A 17,930-nucleotide genomic window follows, 5' to 3' on the forward strand; every position below is an offset into this window, starting at 1 on the left:
TCACTTGTCACTTGTACTTTTTAAATACTTGCTATGAAACACCAATGAAATTACCAGATATCACAACAAGAAAATCCTGATCACATACACACAAAAAATGGGGTCTTTTGAAATAGCTTCCTCTCTTCTGTAGAAGTACCAATGGAGCTTGGTCAAAAGTATTTTAAATCCTACAAACACAAGTATAAGCTTTACTTTTCTTTAAAATAAGTGTATATAAAATAATGGACTGGGGCTGACACGTAGCATAGCAGGTTAAAGCCACAGCCTGCAGTTCTGGCATCTCATATGGATACCTGTTAGAATCCCAGCTACTCCACTTCTGATCCACCTCCCTGCTAATGCTCCTGGGAAAGCAGCAGAAGGTGGGCCAAGTACTTGGGCCCTGTGCCTACGTGAGAGACCCCAAAGAACCTCCTAGCTCCTGACTTTAGCCTGGCCAAGCCCGGTCATTGTGGCCATTTGGGAAATGAACCAGCAGATGGAAGATTTCTTTCTCTGTCTCTGCTTCTCTCTCTCTGTAACTCCACCTATCAAATAAACAAATATTTTTTTAAAAAAGAATACTGATATGGTATGAATCTGGGTACTAATTTTCAATCCCTGCTCTGTGTAGCTTTGGCTATCTTTAAATGTGCCTAGGCTGAACTGAGATGTGCTGTAATTAAAAAACACATATCAGATTTCAAAGACTTCATATAAAATAAAGTAGCTCAATAATTTAAATTGACTATACATTGGCATAATAGTATTTTTGATACATTGGGTTAAACAAGACATATTATCCAAATTAAGTTTACTTGCTTTGGTTCACATTTTAAAATGTGACTTCTTTTTTTCTTTTTTAAAGATTTATTTATTTATTTGAAAATCAGAGTTACATAGAAAGAGGAGAGGCAGAGAGAGAGAGAGGTCTTCCATCCAATGGCTCACTCCCCAATTGGCCACAACAGCCAGAGCTGTGCCAATCTGAAGCCAGGAGCCAGGAGACTTCTCTGGGTCTCCCACGTGATTACAGGAGCCCAAGGACTTGGGCCATCCTCTACTGCTTTCCCAAGCCACAGCAGAGAGCTGAATCAGAAGTGGAGCAGCTGGGACTTTGAACAGGAGCCCATACGGGATGCCGGCGCTGCAGGTGGCATTCCCACCCACTATGCCACAGTGCTGGCCTCAAAATACGACTTCTTAAAAATTTAAATTACTGGTGCTGTGGCATAGTGAATAAAACTACCGCCTGCAGTGCCAGCCTCCCATATGGGCACTGGTTCAAGTCCTGGCTGCTCCACTTCCTATCCAGCTCTCTGCTATGGCCTGGGAAAGCAGAAGATGGCCCAAGTCCTTGGGCCCCTGCACCCATATGGGAGACCAGGAAGAAGCTCCTGGCTCCTGGCTTCAGATTGGCACAGTTCCAGCCATTGCAGCCATCTGGGGAGTGAACCAGTAGATGGAAGACCTCACTCATTCTCTCTCTTTGCCTAAGCCTCTCTGTAACTCTGCCTTTCAAATAAATTTAAAAAACTTTTAAAAAAATTTAAATTACTTAGGTAGCTGGTATTATATTTCCTTTTTCTAGTTTCCTCCCTCCTTCTACCTTTTTTTTTTTTTTTTAGTTTTTGTGATTAGATATTTTAATTTACATTACAGTAAAAGAATTAATACTTAATGGAATAAGAATTTTAACAAGTAAAAAGGAAAAATGCCCTAGCTTATTGGGAACATACACAACAGCTATAAACAATAATTGAATGGAAAAATAATCATTTCATCCATAGTTTTGTTTTGTTAACTCATAATTTACTTCAATGAAATAGAACAAATGACAATGTAACATCTAAATATTTCCTCTGTGGTACAAGATAATAATTAAGGTCATTTAGACTTTAAGCTATTTTCTCTCAACAGTTTATGCTCAGGAATATTTTTATGCAGATTGTAATGTAAATAATTGTACTTTAAGGCCGGCACCTGTGGCTCAATAGGCTAATCTTCCGCCTGCGGTGCCGGCACACTAGGTTCTAGTCCCGGTTGGGGCACCAGATTCTTTACCAGTTGCTCCTCTTCCAGTCCAGCTCTCTGCTATGGCCCGGGAGGGCAGTGGAGGATGGCCCAAGTGCTTGAGCCCTGCACCCCATGGGAGACCAGAAGAAGCACCTGGCTCCTGGCTTCGGATCAGCGCGGTGCGCCGGCTGCAGTGCACTGGCCGCAGCAGCCATTGGAGGGTGAACCAACGGAAAAAAGGAAGACCTTTCTCTCTGTTCTCTCTCTCTCACTGTCCACTCTGCCTGTCAAAAATAATAATAATAATAATAATTGTACTTTAGATATTTTTGTACTCTACTAGTTACCACAGATCAGGGAGAACATATGGTATTTGTCTTTTTAGGACTGGCTTATTTCACTAAATATAATGATTTCCATTTGCATCTATTTTGTTGTGAAAGACAGGATTTCATTCTTTTTTACAGCTAAGTAGTATTCCATACCATATATATATATATATATATATATATATATATATATACTACGATTTCTTTATACAGTTGATGGACATCTGGGTTGTAGCTGTTATGAATTGTACTGCAATAAACATGGGGTATGGATAACTCTTTCATATGCTGATTTCATTTCCTTTGGATAAATTCCCAGAAGTGGGATTGCTGGGTCATATGGTATATGTGTTTTCAGCTTTCTGAGGTATCTCCATACTGTCTTCCACAATGGTTGTACTATTTTATATTCTCACCAGTAGTGGGTTAGGGTACCTTTCTCCTCACATCCTGGCCAGCATTTATTATTTGTTGATTTCTGTATGAGACCCATTGTGGTTTCAATTTGCAGTTCTCTGGTGGCTTAGTGATCCTGAGCATTTTTTCGTGTGTCCGTTGGCCATTTGCATTTCATCTTTTGAAAAATCTAGCATTATATTTCTGTTGGACAGCACTGTCCTAGGGAATCTGTGAGAAAGAAGGGAAACATGAGGTCATGTTTAGATTCTGTTTAGTCATTCTGGTTTGATGTCATTCCTCGATGCTCTTAGATATTCCACACCACTTCACATACCATGTAGCTCTAGATAAAAATGACTTTCAGACTGACTTTTCTGTATGCAGTTGCTCAGTGTCCACACTTGAGTACAATCTTCAAAATGGTGTTTATGTCCACGTTTCTAATTTTATACCACATGGATCAATAAAAATCCTGAAGACTCAGGAGGTTTGTTGTAGCTCTCAGTGTATGGTTGGCTGAGATGTTATCCTCAAAAAGGTGTTTTCTCCTCGGCCCTCAGCGTCTCCTCCAGGAGGCGCTTTGGTTCTTTCAAGCACAGCTTGGAAGGATGTTACTGGCCTTGCTTTTAGGGAGTCAGTTTCCAGCCTAGGTACTGTCTAAAAATTTCCCATTGTGATGAAGTCATTGATTCACAAGACTTGTTTCACCATCAACCATCTCAGTTGTCTGTGTCAGCCTGAGATGTTGCTGTTTAATTTAGACAACATAAACAATCATTTTATATATGATCTATTTTCCTTTTTCAAAGAACACTAGAGTTTCAACCTTAGTCCCAATGTTATAGACATGAAATCAAAAGCTTAGAAGAGTTAATGGCCTGCCCATTGTCACACAATTAGACTGCTAATTCTTAGTCCAATCTTTTGGATGGCATTCCTTGCCTCTGCTGTTTTCCTGGTAGGGAAGTAATTCCTCTCTGAAGGAGAGACCTGGACAGAGGCAGTCTACACTGTGGAAACTGAGTTGCACAAAAACCACACCCTGGAGTTTGTTCTGCATTTGTTTCAAAGCATCAAATATTTGACTTCATTGGAAACAGTGCCAAGGTAAATTTGACAGAACCGGAAACAGGAACTTTTATATACGCCTATATGTTTGTGGCAACTTCAGATGTTTGAGTTTCTTTCTGTGTACAATAGAAATTGGAATAATATTTGCCAGGACTAGACAAATAGTACACGCTGGTAGAAAATCTTGCCTTTTATGTGACTTACATCCAGTAGAATATACTGTTTGACATGAGTTTTCAAAGAAGAGATTTAACCCTACTGGTCATGTTGAACACAAAGCTCTGTTCTCACTGGCTTTCTCCCTGGTTCCCACAACAGGATGCTTGCTTAATTTCCACTTCAGTTACATGACCCCTCAACTTCAAGTCTGATAGCTTTCTATGTTTTTATTCTATTAAGTCTAAATTATTATGCTTGATTTTCAGAGACTTTCATTCTTGCCACCCACATTCGTTTTCCACTACTCTCATGGAATCCTTTCACTCTAGTAAGATTAGGTCTCCTTACTGATCTTTAAGCATGTTTTCTTTATCTTTAATTAACCTACTTAATTGATTTGAAAAGCAGCAAGAGAGTGAGATCTCCCATCTGCCAGTTCACTTCCCAAATGCCCTCAACAGCCAGGGCTGGGCCAAGAGGAAGCCAGGAGCTTGGAATTCAATCTGAATCTCCCATGTGAGTGCGGGGACCCAACCACTTGAGCCAACATCTGCTGCCTCCCAGAGTGTGCATTAGCAGAAAGCTGGAATCAGGATCAGAGCTGGGACTCAAAGCGAGCGTACCGAGCTGCATCTTTTTCTCTTTTTTTCACATGAACTGGTCATTGATTAGGATTAGTACTGTCTGACATAGGGGTTTCCAGTAAATGCTTGGCATTGCAAGAGGCAACAGAACATAGGAAGGCTCAGATCCACAGCAGCAAGCTCTTACTTCTTCCACTCATTCTTGTCATAGTCCCACTTGGCAGAGAAGCCCTGGATGGGGCTGATCTTCGTGTCTAGCAGCATCTTGGTTTACATGGCCACCCACTCTTTGTCAAAGGTGTGCAGGACGGGGCCGTACACATAGTGCTTCTCCCAGATCAGAACGAGGCCGTGAAGCTGATGAAGAACAGGGCTGCGCCCACACTTGTCTTCCACTCATTCATGCTCCTATTCACCTCAGCAAAGCTCTTGTTGAACTGATTGCAATACAACTCGATCTTCTCATCCCTGGTGAGGCAGACGGTTGCTTCACATGGGCCACGTTGGGCAAGGGGTAGTCACGCTGATCCACATAGCTTGGGAGAGCATAGTCCTTACTCTTTACAACATTTCCATGTGAGCACACACACACTGAGGTGGAAATTGCACACTTACCAGTTAGTCTAAATACCCTGGTGGCCAACATTCTGAAACATACAGAAAAAGTACATCTTCCCTGCTGCCGACCCTGCTTGCCCCAACTGTCTCCGAGATGCATCTTAACCAATGTGTCAAGTCCACCCCAAGCGTATTGCTTTCTGCTGTGTCTACTCTTGGGATATTTTGTTCCTTGCCCTTTCTTCTCTTTTTAGAATCTAAATCCTGTTTTTACCTCAGGGTCCACCCCATCACTTGCTTAACTCTTGAGTACTTAAAATTTGTAGCAAAACATATCCTAGCATTATGTGTGGCAGGATGTTGCTCTTACTTCTCTCCCAACCCCCACTCCACCCTTATTCTTACTAAGAGAAGTAGCTAGTGTTAGCTAGAGAGGTTTGTTTATCTTTTAGGAGTTCCCACCCTGAAGGATGTAATGAGGATCCAGAGTTACCCTCCACCCTCGGGGTGGAGCCAAGACTGGGGTCCTTTGGGCGCAGATGTTCAGATGGACCTGTCTCTTAAAGAGTGATACAAAGAATGACACTGGACACAAAAAAGAGACAAGAGAGGAAGGAGCCCTCCGATGCCCAATAGGAAATGATACTGTGCAGGCTGACTTGTCAGAGTAAAGAAATATATCTCTGTTGTCCTTTTTCTGTCTCACTCTTGTGGTCAATCATAGCGTTTTTATTTTTACTAAGACCCTGGCTAGGATCTGCCTGGATTATAACTCTTCAGTTACCTTGAAGGCACTGGATCTTTTCTCTTTTTCTCTAGATAAATTATTGCATAAGTATAAATGATATTGAAATGTTTATACAGTCCTGAATTTTCTTTCTTTCTTTCTTTCTTTCTTTTTTTTTTTTTTTTTTGACAGGCAGAGTGGATAGTGAGAGAGACAGAGAGAAAGGTCTTCCTTTGCCGTTGGTTCACCCTCCAATGGCCGCCACGGCCGGTGCGCTGCAGCTGGCGCACCGCGCTGATCTGAAGCCAGGAGCCAGGTGCTTCTCCTGGTCTCCCATGGGGTGCAGGGCCCAAGGACTTGGGCCATCCTCCACTGCCTTCCCTGGCCATAGCAGAGAGCTGGCCTGGAAGAGGGGCAACCGGGACAGAATCCGGCGCCCCGACCGGGACTAGAACCTGGTGTGCCGGCGCTGCTAGGCGGAGGATTAGCCTGTTGAGCCACGTTGTCAGCCCAGTCCTGAATTTTGACACTAGCATGCACACCTGAAATTGATAGAGGCTAGGCAGCAAGGAGCTGAGAGGTTTTCAGCAGTCTCTGTGTCAGCAGCCCCACATGCCTAACTCCACCCCCTTGTGTGCCAATTCAGCATGCCCACTTTCCCATGATGCAACTGAGCCTCCTCCACCATGAAGAAGACACCATTATGAACACATATACACGGAGCTGTACGTAGAGACGCCATAGAAACCTTCCCAAAGCAGTGGAAGATGGCCCAAGTCCTTGGGCCTCTGCACCCATGTGGGAGACCCAGAAGAAGCTCCTGGCTCCTGGCTTCAGATTGGCACAGCTCTGGCCGTTGTGGCCAGTTAGGGAGTGAACCAGCAGATGGAAGACCTCTCTCTCTCTCTCTCTCTCTCTCTCAGCCTCTCCTTCTCTCTCTGAATTTCAAATAAATAAATAAATCTTTAAAAAAAATCTTCCCAGAGATCATTATGTGCGCTGAACCCTACTCAAACCCTACTCTATTTGTATATTCAATTAGAATACCACCCCCTACCCAATAAAAGGAGCAGCCAAACTGGGGTATGTTAGGACTTGCTAGGCTGTTGGGACACAAATTGTTAATTCCAAAATGCTGGTACGATGGGGCACAAATAGTTAATCTCAAACCTGACAATTTTACCCAGTACCCTGTCAGGCTAGCTTCAACTGCTGTGAGTGTTTCTCCCTGGACGTACCAAACTGGCACTCACATTGTAAGTCGGGGGCCTTCTGTCCATTCAAGCCCACCTTATGGCAGAGGATGTGGGTCTCTGCATGCCCACATGGGCTGCTGCCCACTGCCTGGTGGGCTGAATGTCTTCTCAGAGCCCCAGTCTGCTGTTCAGGTGGGCTGCAACCTTACTTTCCCACTACTATGCTGTCCTGTCTCCAATAAAAGTCTTTTTTGCTTTAAATGGCTGCCTCCTCGCCTTCTTCAAACCCTAAGATCCTAAACCTAACAGGGCTGGGGTGATTTTCCTCCTGATGCATGTCTCTTTTCATGGGGCTGCCCGTACTTACCTCTAAATGTGTACACTCTAAATAAATCCTGTTCCCATTCTGGCACTTTACCTATGTTTCTGTTTTGAATTATTATTTTTTTTTCTTAAGATTTATTTATTTGGGCTGGTGCCGTGGCTTAACAGGCTAATCCTCCGCCTTGCGGCACCGGCACACCAGGTTCTAGTCCCAGTTGGGGCGCCAGATTCTATCCCTGTTGCCCCTCTTCCAGGCCAGCTCTCTGCTATGGCCCGGGAAGGCAGTGGAGGATGGCCCAGGTGCTTGGGCCCTGCACCCGCATGGGAGACCAGGAGAAGCACCTGGCTCCTGGCTTCGGATCAGCGAGATGCGCCATCTGCAGCGGCCATTGGAGGGTGAACCAACAGCAAAAAGGAAGATCTCTCTGTCTCTCTCTCTCACTATCCACTCTGCCTGTCAAAAAAAAAAAAAGATTTATTTATTTGAAAGTCAGAGTTAGGGAGACAGAGAGACAGAAAAAGAGAGAGATCTTCTATCCATTGGTTCAGTCCCCAGATGGTCCCAACAGTGTCCCAATAGCACCCCAACAGCTGCAGCTGGGCCAGGTCGAGGCCAGGAACTTCTTTCCTGTATCCCGTGTGGGTGACAGAGGCCTAAGCACTTGTGCCATCTTCTCTGCTTTTCCCAAGCCATTAGCATGGAGCTGGATTGCAAGTGGAGCATCTGAGACTCCAGTGTATGCCCGTACAAGATGCCGCATTACAAGTGGAGATTTTGCTCGCTACGCCACAACACCAGCCCCTCTGTTTTGAATTCTTATTTCACACGGAGAAAAGAACCTGGAATAAGCACAACTGGAGACTCTTCCCCACAACTAAACGAGCACCACATGCAAGAGAAGCAATATATCCATCCCTTCCGAATTTGGGGGAAGTTTGCAGTAGGAGTTTCTACAGAACCCCCAGAATTGGGTCCAATCCCCAGTGTGCAGAAAGCCAATCACTGACACCCGGGGTAGTGAGGAAAAAGTAGGCATTTATTACATATGCAGAGTAAGGAACTGGGCCACTGCTGCTTAATTCCTGGACTCCTGGAGGGAATACAGGCCATGAATTTTAAAGTCCAAAGTTGGGGATGAGCAACGCATGATCAACTCAAGTGTGGACCTCTGGTTGGTCCACAATGTGTGTGACTGGTCAGTGATAGAGGCCAGCCTGTTTCCTGTGGAGTGGCAAATGGTAAACTCCAATCTGTTTGTGTAGGTTGGGTTTTATTTTATATAATTGAGGCTTGAAGTTCCTGAAAACGTGTCAATTTAAATCTAACACTAGGGTGTTGCTATAGGGACAGGAATTCTGCTTATGAGTTCTTGAGATGTTAACTATGTTAATAATGTGCTTAAATTTTATGGCGGAATTGAAAGCTGAGGAACAGATATTGGGACTAATAAATATACATCACAGGCTACTAGGAATGTGACACCGTTAAAAGCTACCAAAGTGGTTGTATTAAATGTTAGTCCAAAATTTAAAAACGAGATGGGTGGGCCTAGCATTGTGGCACAGTGGGGTAAGCCACTACTTGTGATGCCAGGATCCCATATCAGAGCTCCAGTTCAAGCTCTGGCTGCTCTGCTTCTGATCCAGCTCCCTGATAATGTATCTTGGAAAGGAGTGGAAGATGGTCCAAGTACTTGAACACCTACACGCATGTGGGAGATCTGGATGGAGTTCTAGGATCTTGGTTTCATCCTGGCTATTGCAGCCACTTGAGGAGTGAATCAACAGACAGAAGAAGAGCCCTCCTCTCTCTGACTCTCAAAATAAATATGTAAAGCTTTAAAAACTTATTTTTAAAAGAGACAAGAAGAGAGAGAGAGATCTTCCATTCTCTGTTTCACTCCCCAAATGCCTGCAAAGGCCGGGGCTGGGCCAGGCCAAAGCCAAGAGCCAGGAGCTTCATCCAGGTCTCCCACGTGTGTGCAGAGTCCCAAGGACTTAGACCATCTTCTGCTGCTTCCCCAGGCACATTAGCAGGGAACTGAATTGGAAGTGGAGCAGCCGGAACTTGAACTGGTGCCCATACGAATGCCAGCACTGCAGATGGAGGCTTAACCTAATTTTTTTTTTTTTAAAGGAATTGATGTGGTTCTCACAGGACTCTGGTCAGTTTTCATAGAAGCCTGATTAGTTCTCAAGAGAGGGTTGTTATAAACGAGCAAAGTGGCTCAGTGGTTAAATCACCACTTGGGATGCCCACATTCCCTATTGGAGCGCCTAGTTTAAGTCCCTGCTCCTCTGCTGCTTTCCCAGCTTCCAGCCAATGTGCATCCTGGGAGGCAGCAGATGACCGCTCAAGTACTTGGATCCCTGCCATCCACGCTGGAGACCCAGATGGAGGTCTGAGCTCTTGGCTTCAGCCTACCCAATTCTGGCTGTTGAGGGCATTCAGGGAATGAACCAGTGGATGGGAAATCTTGTTCTGTCTCTGTGACTTTCAAATGCTCTAGGGTAAGCCTCCCCTTTTGGCGTCAGCATCTCACATGGTTGCCGGTTTGAGTCCCAGCTGCTCCACTTCCAATCCAGCTCCCTCTCTCTCCCCTTCCTCTTTCTCCCTCTCTTCCTCTTCTCTTCTCTTCCTCTTCCTCCTTTGTAAAGATTTATTTATTTATTTGAAAGGAAGAGCTACAGAGAGGCAGAGAGAGAGAGAGAGAGAGAGAGAGTGAGTGAGAGAGACAAAGGTCTTCCATCCACTGGCTCACTCTGAAACCAGGAGCCTGGAGGTTCCTCTGGGTCTCCCACATGGGTGCAAGGGCTCAAAGATTTGAGCTGTCTTCTACTGCTTTCTCAGGCCATAGCTGAGAGCTGGATCGGAAGTGGAGCAGCTTGGACTCTAACTGGTGCCCATATGGGAATCTGGTACTGCAGGAAGTGGCGCTACATGCTATGCCACAGCGTCGGCTCCCAGCTCTCTTCTGATGGCCTGGGAATTTTAAATTCGGTATTTTATTTATTTGAAAGGCAGAGTAACAGTGAAACAAGGAAAGACAGACACACAGAGAGAAAGATCTTACATCAGCTGGTTCACTCCTCAAACAGCTGCATAGCCAGGGCTGGGCCAGGCTGAAGCCAGGAGCCAGGAACTCCATCCTGATCTCCCACATGGGTGGCAGGGGCCCAAGCACTTGGGCCATCATCTTCCGCTTCCTTTCAGGGCACATTACCAGGAAGCTGGATTGGAAGCAGAACAGCCAGGACTGGAACCAGCACGTCAGTATAGGATGCTGGTGTCACAAGTAGTGGCTTAACCACTTGAAGCCATAATGCTGGCCCCCATAATGCTACGTTTTCAAGTTCACTGGTATTTTCTTCTATTGCTAATCCCATTCAGTGTGTTTCTCATCTCAGTGATTTTTATTTTCATCTTTTTAAGTATGAGGTCATTTTTATATCTTCTTTGTTTCCATTTTACATGCTTACGCTTTTCTATAGATTCTTGAACATATGAATGATAACCATTGGAGTCTATCATCCTGTGTAAGAATTCTACCACAAGTTTCACTTCTGGTACGATTTCTGTTGATTGATTTTTAATTTTCATTAAGTATTTTAAAATTCATTATTGTTATGTTCATTATGATTTATAAATTCATTATGTATTTTCCTACTTCTTTGCATACCTCCTAAGGTTTTATTGGATTCCAGACATCATAAATTTAGCTTGCTGGATGCTGGACAGTTTATGTTCTTTTAAATATTTTTTGGCTTTGCTCTGGAATGCAGTTAATTTACTTGGAAACATTTTGATCTTTTCAAGACTTGCTTTTAAGCTTTGTTAGGCAGGACCAGAGTAGCATTTAATCCTGAACTAATTTTTCCCCTTTACTGAACAGTCTACTTGATACTCTGTTCCTTCCATATTTGCCCACCTTGGCTGGTGGTAACACAAACACAATCAGTTCACTCCAAAAACTGCCCCCACCTGCTCTCGCACCAAGGCTTCTTTTCCTGGCCGCAGGCAGCTCCTCACATGCCTTTACCCTCGGTAGATCTCTGAAGGGTTCTCCCCCTCCCCTGCAGCTCTCTTTTCTCCTGTACTCAGCCTTACAAAGTCTAGCTGCATTGGCTTCCCCAAACTTTCTCCTTTTTAAAAGATTTATTTATTTATTTGAAAGGCAGAGTTAGAAAAAGGCAGAGGCAGAGAGAGAAGTCTTCCATCTGCTGATTCACTCCCCAGATGGCCGCAGCAGTTAGAGGTGGGCCAATTTGAAGCCAGGAGCCAGAAGCCGGGTCTCCCATGTGGGTGCAGGAACCCAAGGACTTGGGCCATCTTCCACTGCTTCCCCAGGCAGATTAGCAGAGACAGAACCAGTGCCCATATGGGATGCTGGCATTGCTAGCTCCTGTTTCTTTCAGATATGTCAGTCTTGCCTATTGTGGGCTAACAATACCTCAATAACCTGAATTAAATAAAAACAAGGTTCTCTGAGATTTGGGGTGTGACAGAAAAGAGGTCAAGGTTGGTTTCTAAGTGTTTGCCCTGAGCACTTGGGAGATGGGAATTAAATTTCCATTCCAATTTCTATCTGAGATAGGGAAGACTGAAAGGAGCAAGGTTTGAGAGAAGAAAAACTTAGGCTTTATATCCTACTGGACACACTTTGGATCCTAAGGCAAATAACTACATAGTAGCAGAGATGGGGAATGACAGGCACTGTGACTGCACGGAGAGTGCTCGTGCCCGACCTTGCCAGGCATGTCCTCTCCAGTCAGCCACAGCCTGCTGGACTCAGGGGACTGCTCTTGGGCCCTGTAGACAAAAAACAGTGAGTGCCTCTTTAGCATCTTTCCCCCTATTCAATCTATGGATTCCATAGATGGGCCACATTCTTCCCTTTCACTTCTCCAGAACCCAGTTAGTCTGGGAAACCAACCACTGGATCTGTGGCTTACCGCAGCGAAAAGCCTTTGGACACAAAGGCATAGTGCTCCAGCCAGCACTGTAGCCACTCTTCCTTGGACTCACCTGCTTGTGTCCCCACCCCCACCCCCTTTAATTTTGAACATATAGACATTAGTTATGTAATGATTTTGGGAAGATTTTGCTCCACTAGTCAGAAAGGAAATACAAAAATTGCTTGTTGCTTGATGGAGGCTTTACAGACTTGTAATTAACAGGGAGAGTGGTACCTTTTTTTTTTTTTTTTTTTTGGCTCCACCCCTCACCAGGTGTGGGAATGACACAATGGCCACATCTCTAAAATGGGTATCATCAGAGGACCTGCTGCTATGAAGTGCTGTTGTGTGGAAAGTAAGCGAATAGACACATAGAAAGCCCTTAGACTAACTGGGCAGAGAGCAAGCACCCAGTAATTGTTAGCTGCAATGAACTGGCTTTCTCCGCTCTGATACTTACTCTTCAGTTGTTTTTAGGCGAACTGGCTTCCACTAACCCGCTGCTTCTCTAGCCAAAGGCCAGCTATCTTGCTTGTCTGGCACTGGCCCACCCTAGAGCTTCATCCTGGGTCTCTAGTACGAATGGTAGCATAAAATGGGAGCTCAACACATTTATGTTGAATTGCATGACTTTCTCCCTTCTGGACAAACACGTGGGAATCTCAACATCCGGGAAGGGTCATTGCCCACCTCTATCTGCTCTTCCCCCTTAGAGACCCAACAGGCACTGGCTCTGATGCACACCCCCAAACCACATCCCGCTCTCCTGCTCTCTCCGTCAAAGCGGCTCACGGGGTGGGGGTCCCAGGGAACCCCTGTGAGTCAGAAGGGGATGGAGCCTCGAACTGGAGACCAACCGTGGGTGGGATTCGCTAGTTCCGAAAAGGGAGGCACCAAAGCAAGAAGCAAGGGCTGCAGGCGGTGGAGCGGGCCGGTTCAGGATGGAAGAGACCCCCACGGCCGCGACAGGCCCCGGGAAGGAGCCGCCGGGACTGCGCAGGCCTGGGTACCCAAGTGCGCAGGGGGCGCTGGCGCCGAGGCGGGCGCGCGGAGAGTCGGCTGCGAACGGACCCGGCAGAGCCCGGCGATTGGGCGAGGGCGCAGACCCAGAGTCCCAGTTGCCAAGGCAGCGGCCGGAGAAGGCCTCGGGCGGAGGAGGCGCCGCCGGTCCCCTGGGCTGCGAGCCCCGCGTCCCCTCTCGGAGCCCCTGCTGACGTGTCGGTCGGGAACCGCTCGGACCCTCCCGGCGCCGCCCTCGGCGCCGCACCTCCCACCCGGCTCCCGCGCCCCGCCCACGGCGCCGCCCGCCGCGCCCGCCCGCCCGGCTGCCGCCGCCTCCGCGTCACAGGCTCCCCGGGGTGACCACAACATGGCTGCGGCGCCGGGGCTGCTCTTCTGGCTGCTCGTGCTCGGGCCGCCCTGGCGGGGGTCGGGCCAGCCAGACCCGAGCACCGGCCGGCGCTTCTCGGAGCACAAACTCTGCGCGGACGACGAATGCAGCAGTGAGTGCGGGGCGGGCGGCCGGCCCGGGGTCTCCGCGGCGGCGGCGGCGGCGGCGGCGACGCCGCCCGGGCTGCGCGGGTCGGGGCTCTGCAGCCCCGCGGACAGGCAGAGCGCGGGAGTGGGAGAGCCCTGGGAGCTTGCGTTCGCGTCCCCCGACTCGGTGCCCAGCCGGCGTGGTCGCGAGGGGCTGCACCTCCCACTTGTTGCCAGCGTTTTGTTTTCCCTCTGCTGGCCGCGGCGGGGGGTCGGGGTGGCCCCTGGTTCCCGCAGGGACAGCGCGCGGCGTCCTCCTTCCCCCGATCGGTGGCTCTAGGTTGAGGGGCTTGCGCGCCGCGAGCCCGGGGCTCCCCATGCTGCAGCCGAGCGCTTCCCGCCCCCGCCACGGGGACCTCAGTGGTGCAGAAACCGGGTAGATGCGCCAGGGGCTCTGTGCGCGTGTTCCCGGTGGCAGGAAGACGTGGGGCTCCTCGGGACGGGCGACCTTCTGCTTTCCTGGGATTTGGGCTCTAACTGCCTTTTGGGCAGGGCTTGGATTTTAAGGTTTGGGACGAGCCCGGAGTGCAAGCACGCAGGGTTTTCCGAGGTCTGCACCCAGACTCTGCCTCAGCCCTGTCATTTCTGTGCGTGGGGTCGTCCTTGCAAACTGCCAGGCTGGGCAGCAGGAAGGCCAGAATCCTTGGCTCTCGAAAGAGGCCGAGGATCTGCACCGGCCACCTGGGAGAGGCGCAGGAAGTGGAATTGCTCCCCAGCCCCGGACTGGGGATGGGCGATGAGGAGAGCAGTCTTCAGACTCAGATATGGAAGGACGTTACAGTAATAATCGTAAGAAATGTTTCAAAGGCCTTATAAGCCCAACCAGCGTTCGCCTTAGTTGTGTTGTGGAGCCTTCTCTGTTTGCCGGGTCCAGGATCCTTCTTAACCTTGTAACTTACAGACAGTCGCTGCCGAAATGGTGGTTCATAAATTAGGAGCAATCCTGCAGGAAATATTCATTCCAAAAGGGCCAAGAAGCCTACAGTTTAACTATTTATACATTCAGACTCGTGCTCTAAGATTGCATAATTTGAAGGGTTTGTGTCACCACAGTATTTGAAGAGAAGAAAGGAGCTGATCTGTAAACTATGTTAAGGCATTCCTAGAAGCAGCCCTCCTGCTCATGTAAAGGAGCGCTGCCATGCTTTTTTGCCTTCAGTTTTCTTTGTTGGAGCAAACCCAAATGTCTGTTTGCTGTTGGATGTGGTAAAGTGTTTGCTGGTTTTGCTTTCAAGCACTGTTCTGGGTTTCTCGAAACAAATTACCCCAGGAGTCACATCTCATGCTTCCTTGGTGCTGAGAGGTCTGTTGGAGGAGCTGGCCTTTGTGGGTAATTTGAGAAAGGCTGCAGGTGTCCAAACAGATGTAACCAAACTCAACAGGCCATGGCAGGGGCAGTGCCTGCGACTGTGTGGTGCAGCACAAAGTGCTATGTCAGGTGTCCCCAGGTGCTGGACACAGGTGGCCCCACATGCTGGACACAGGTGGCCCACCAAGTGCATTATGTTGTCCTCTGATGTGTTCCTACAAATCCTCGTCCATCTGAGGGGGAACAACAGAAACACTGGCATTTCCAATTCCCATAGAGTCCCCAAGTCTTACAGTTCCTGTCACCTTCAGCCTGGCCTGGCACCCATTTATATCCAAACAAAGATGCTGACGTGTCTGAAAATAGTCCCTTCCGAATCTGTATGTTTGCCCCTGGAATACCTATTTTTAAAACATAGGCTTTTATGTATTTTATTGCTAACTGACTTTTAGAAAAAGTGGGATTTTTTTTTTTTTCATTTCATCCTTGTTTCTGCTATTTAAATGCATTTATTGTCCATTTCATCTCATATCAGAAACTGTGTATTTGGTCAACAAAAAGAAAAATACTGCTTCTACCAGTTTCTAGATCGAGTGTGATTTAAGTCCTGCATTTTAAGCATGAAGGTAACTACTGACCTATTCTCATAGTTTTGCTTGGTCCCTGCCAAATGGGATGTCCACTTTTGATTTTGTTTATCAGAAAATATAAATAAGAGTATTTTTCCTTTGGAAATGTCCTTAATGTTGGATACAGTCAACGTTACTTACTTTCAGAACATACCGCCTTGTGATACGGCTGGATCCGTTCATAATAGGGTGTGATACCCTTTCCCATTTCTTTATTCCCATGTTGTACAGAGAGAACAACTTGGCTACAAATGAAGTTGATGGTGTTTCTTGTTGCCTGGTAGCAATTGCAGCCACTTAAAGGTAGTGCCTTTTAGCGATTAGTTCAAGTTAATGGACCCCTTGGGTGTTCCTGGGTGTGCTTCTCTTCCCAGTTCCCTATTACCTCTCCACGTAGCCAGGCCTAAGCCAGTTAGCAGTCTGCACTTGAATTTACCCATTTGCAAAGCAGAGCTTTATATGAGTATGAAACAGCAAAGATTGGAGACTGGATTAAAGAGGGAACCAAGGGTTTGACTGGAGACCAGGAATGTGTGGCGTGGCCACAGTGCTTCTTGTTTCTCAGCGTTCTCTAGAGAGAAAAACAAGGAAAGTTCCCTCTCCCCTGTCTCATTGCAAATGATGTCATGTCTTAGAGCAATAGAGTGCTAAGGATTTTAGATACTATAAGCACGTGGATGGAAAAGGATTCCAAGAGAGTACTGGGACAACACAATTGTTTACAGTGGGATCCTTATGTTTCCTCATACATCAATGTGGGTTGTGAAAGTTGGATCTGATACCTGGTTATTTTTTTCCTGTCTTTATATACAGTGTTAATGTACCGGGGTGAGGCCCTCGACGATTTCACAGGCCCAGACTGCCGTTTTGTGAATTTTAAAAAAGGTGACCCTGTGTATGTGTACTATAAGCTGGCGGGGGGATCACCCGAAGTTTGGGCTGGAACTGTAAGTAAACATTCGATATACTTTATTTTCTTGCTTTTTGTCGTGCTACTTAGAACTGTAGATTTCACTGACTGTTTCCTTGGTGTCTTGGATGGAGTTAACTTGTCCCCTCACCAGACTGTGAAAAAAGATGAGCCCGTGTCTCTACCCAGGCCTCAGAGAACAATGTGGCACTAAAGTTTTCTGAAACACAATTGAACTGATTTTCACTATTGCCCATTGGCATTAAGTTCCAGGATGCTCAGTACATATCAAAGGTTGGCCTGATGAAAACCTGAACATTTGGGGTCAGCGCAGTGGGTTAAAGCCCCAGCCTGCAGTGCCGGCATCATATGGACACCGGTTCAAGACCCGGCTGCTCTTCTGATCCAGCTTTCTGCTATGGCCTGGGAAAGCAGTAGAAGATGACCCAAGTTCTTGGGCCCCTGCACCCACATGGGAGACCCAGAAAAAGCTCCTGGCTTCAGATCAGCTCAGCTCTGGCTGTTGCAGTCATTTGGGGAGTGAACCAATGGAGTAGAAGACCTCTCTCTCTTTTCTCTCTCTCTCTCTCTCTCTCTCTCTCTCTTTCTCTTTTCCTCTCTGGCTCTACCTCTCTCTGTAACTGTCTTCCAAATAAATAAAATAAATTTCTTTTTTTTTTTTTTAAATTTTTTGACAGGCAGAGTGGACAGTGAGAGAGAGACAGAGAGAAAGGTCTTCCTTTGCCGTTGGTTCACCCTCCAACGGCCGCCGTGGTAGGCGCGCTGTGGCCGGCGCACCGCGCTGATCCGATGGCAGGAGCCAGGTGCTTCTCCTGGTCTCCCATGGGGTGCAGGGCCCAAGCACTTGGGCCATCTTCCACTGCACTCCCTGGCCACAGCAGAGAGCTGGCCTGGAAGAGGGGCAACCAGGACAGGATCGGTGCCCCGACCGGGACTAGAACCCGATGCGCCAGCGCCGCAAGGCGGAGGATTAGCCTAGTGAGCCGCGGCGTTGGCCAAAATAAATCTTTAAAAAAAAAAACACAAAAAACCCTGAGCATTCTTACCTTCACTGCTTCCCAGAGGGAGGACTCACATACATTAGATTTAATCCTGTAAACTACAAGTGAGGTAGTGTTTCAGGCATGCACATTTCTCTTTCTTTTTTTCTTTAAATATGTATTTGAAAGAGTGACAGAGAGAGAGAGAGACAGTGAGCCAGGGAGAGATTGTCCATCCCCTGGC

General features: G+C 47.1%; 1 protein-coding gene and 1 pseudogene across 5 annotated transcripts in view; one reads left to right on the top strand and one right to left on the bottom strand.

Annotated features, from left to right (window-relative positions):
• Window positions 1-17,930, top strand: part of MIA3 (MIA SH3 domain ER export factor 3) — a 74,069-nt gene that overhangs the window by 6,681 nt on the left and 49,458 nt on the right. For 2 of the 5 annotated variants that reach the window (XM_062210382.1, XM_062210383.1), the window contains exons 1-2: window positions 13,662-13,803; window positions 16,589-16,722. In XM_062210382.1, coding sequence (XP_062066366.1) covers window positions 13,671-13,803; window positions 16,589-16,722 — 267 coding nt within the window. In that variant the 5' untranslated portion in view covers window positions 13,662-13,670. Of the gene's footprint in view, window positions 1-13,661; window positions 13,804-15,681; window positions 15,773-16,059; window positions 16,079-16,588; window positions 16,723-17,930 lie in introns of those variants that run through there. The other 3 variants (XM_062210385.1, XM_062210386.1, XM_062210384.1) reach the window with 3 other exon arrangements.
• On the bottom strand, window positions 4,724-5,186 carry LOC133773748 (cytochrome c oxidase subunit 4 isoform 1, mitochondrial-like; annotated as a pseudogene).

This window comes from Lepus europaeus, chromosome 14 (assembly GCF_033115175.1).
Source record: "Lepus europaeus isolate LE1 chromosome 14, mLepTim1.pri, whole genome shotgun sequence".
NCBI classification, from domain to species: domain Eukaryota; kingdom Metazoa; phylum Chordata; class Mammalia; order Lagomorpha; family Leporidae; genus Lepus; species Lepus europaeus.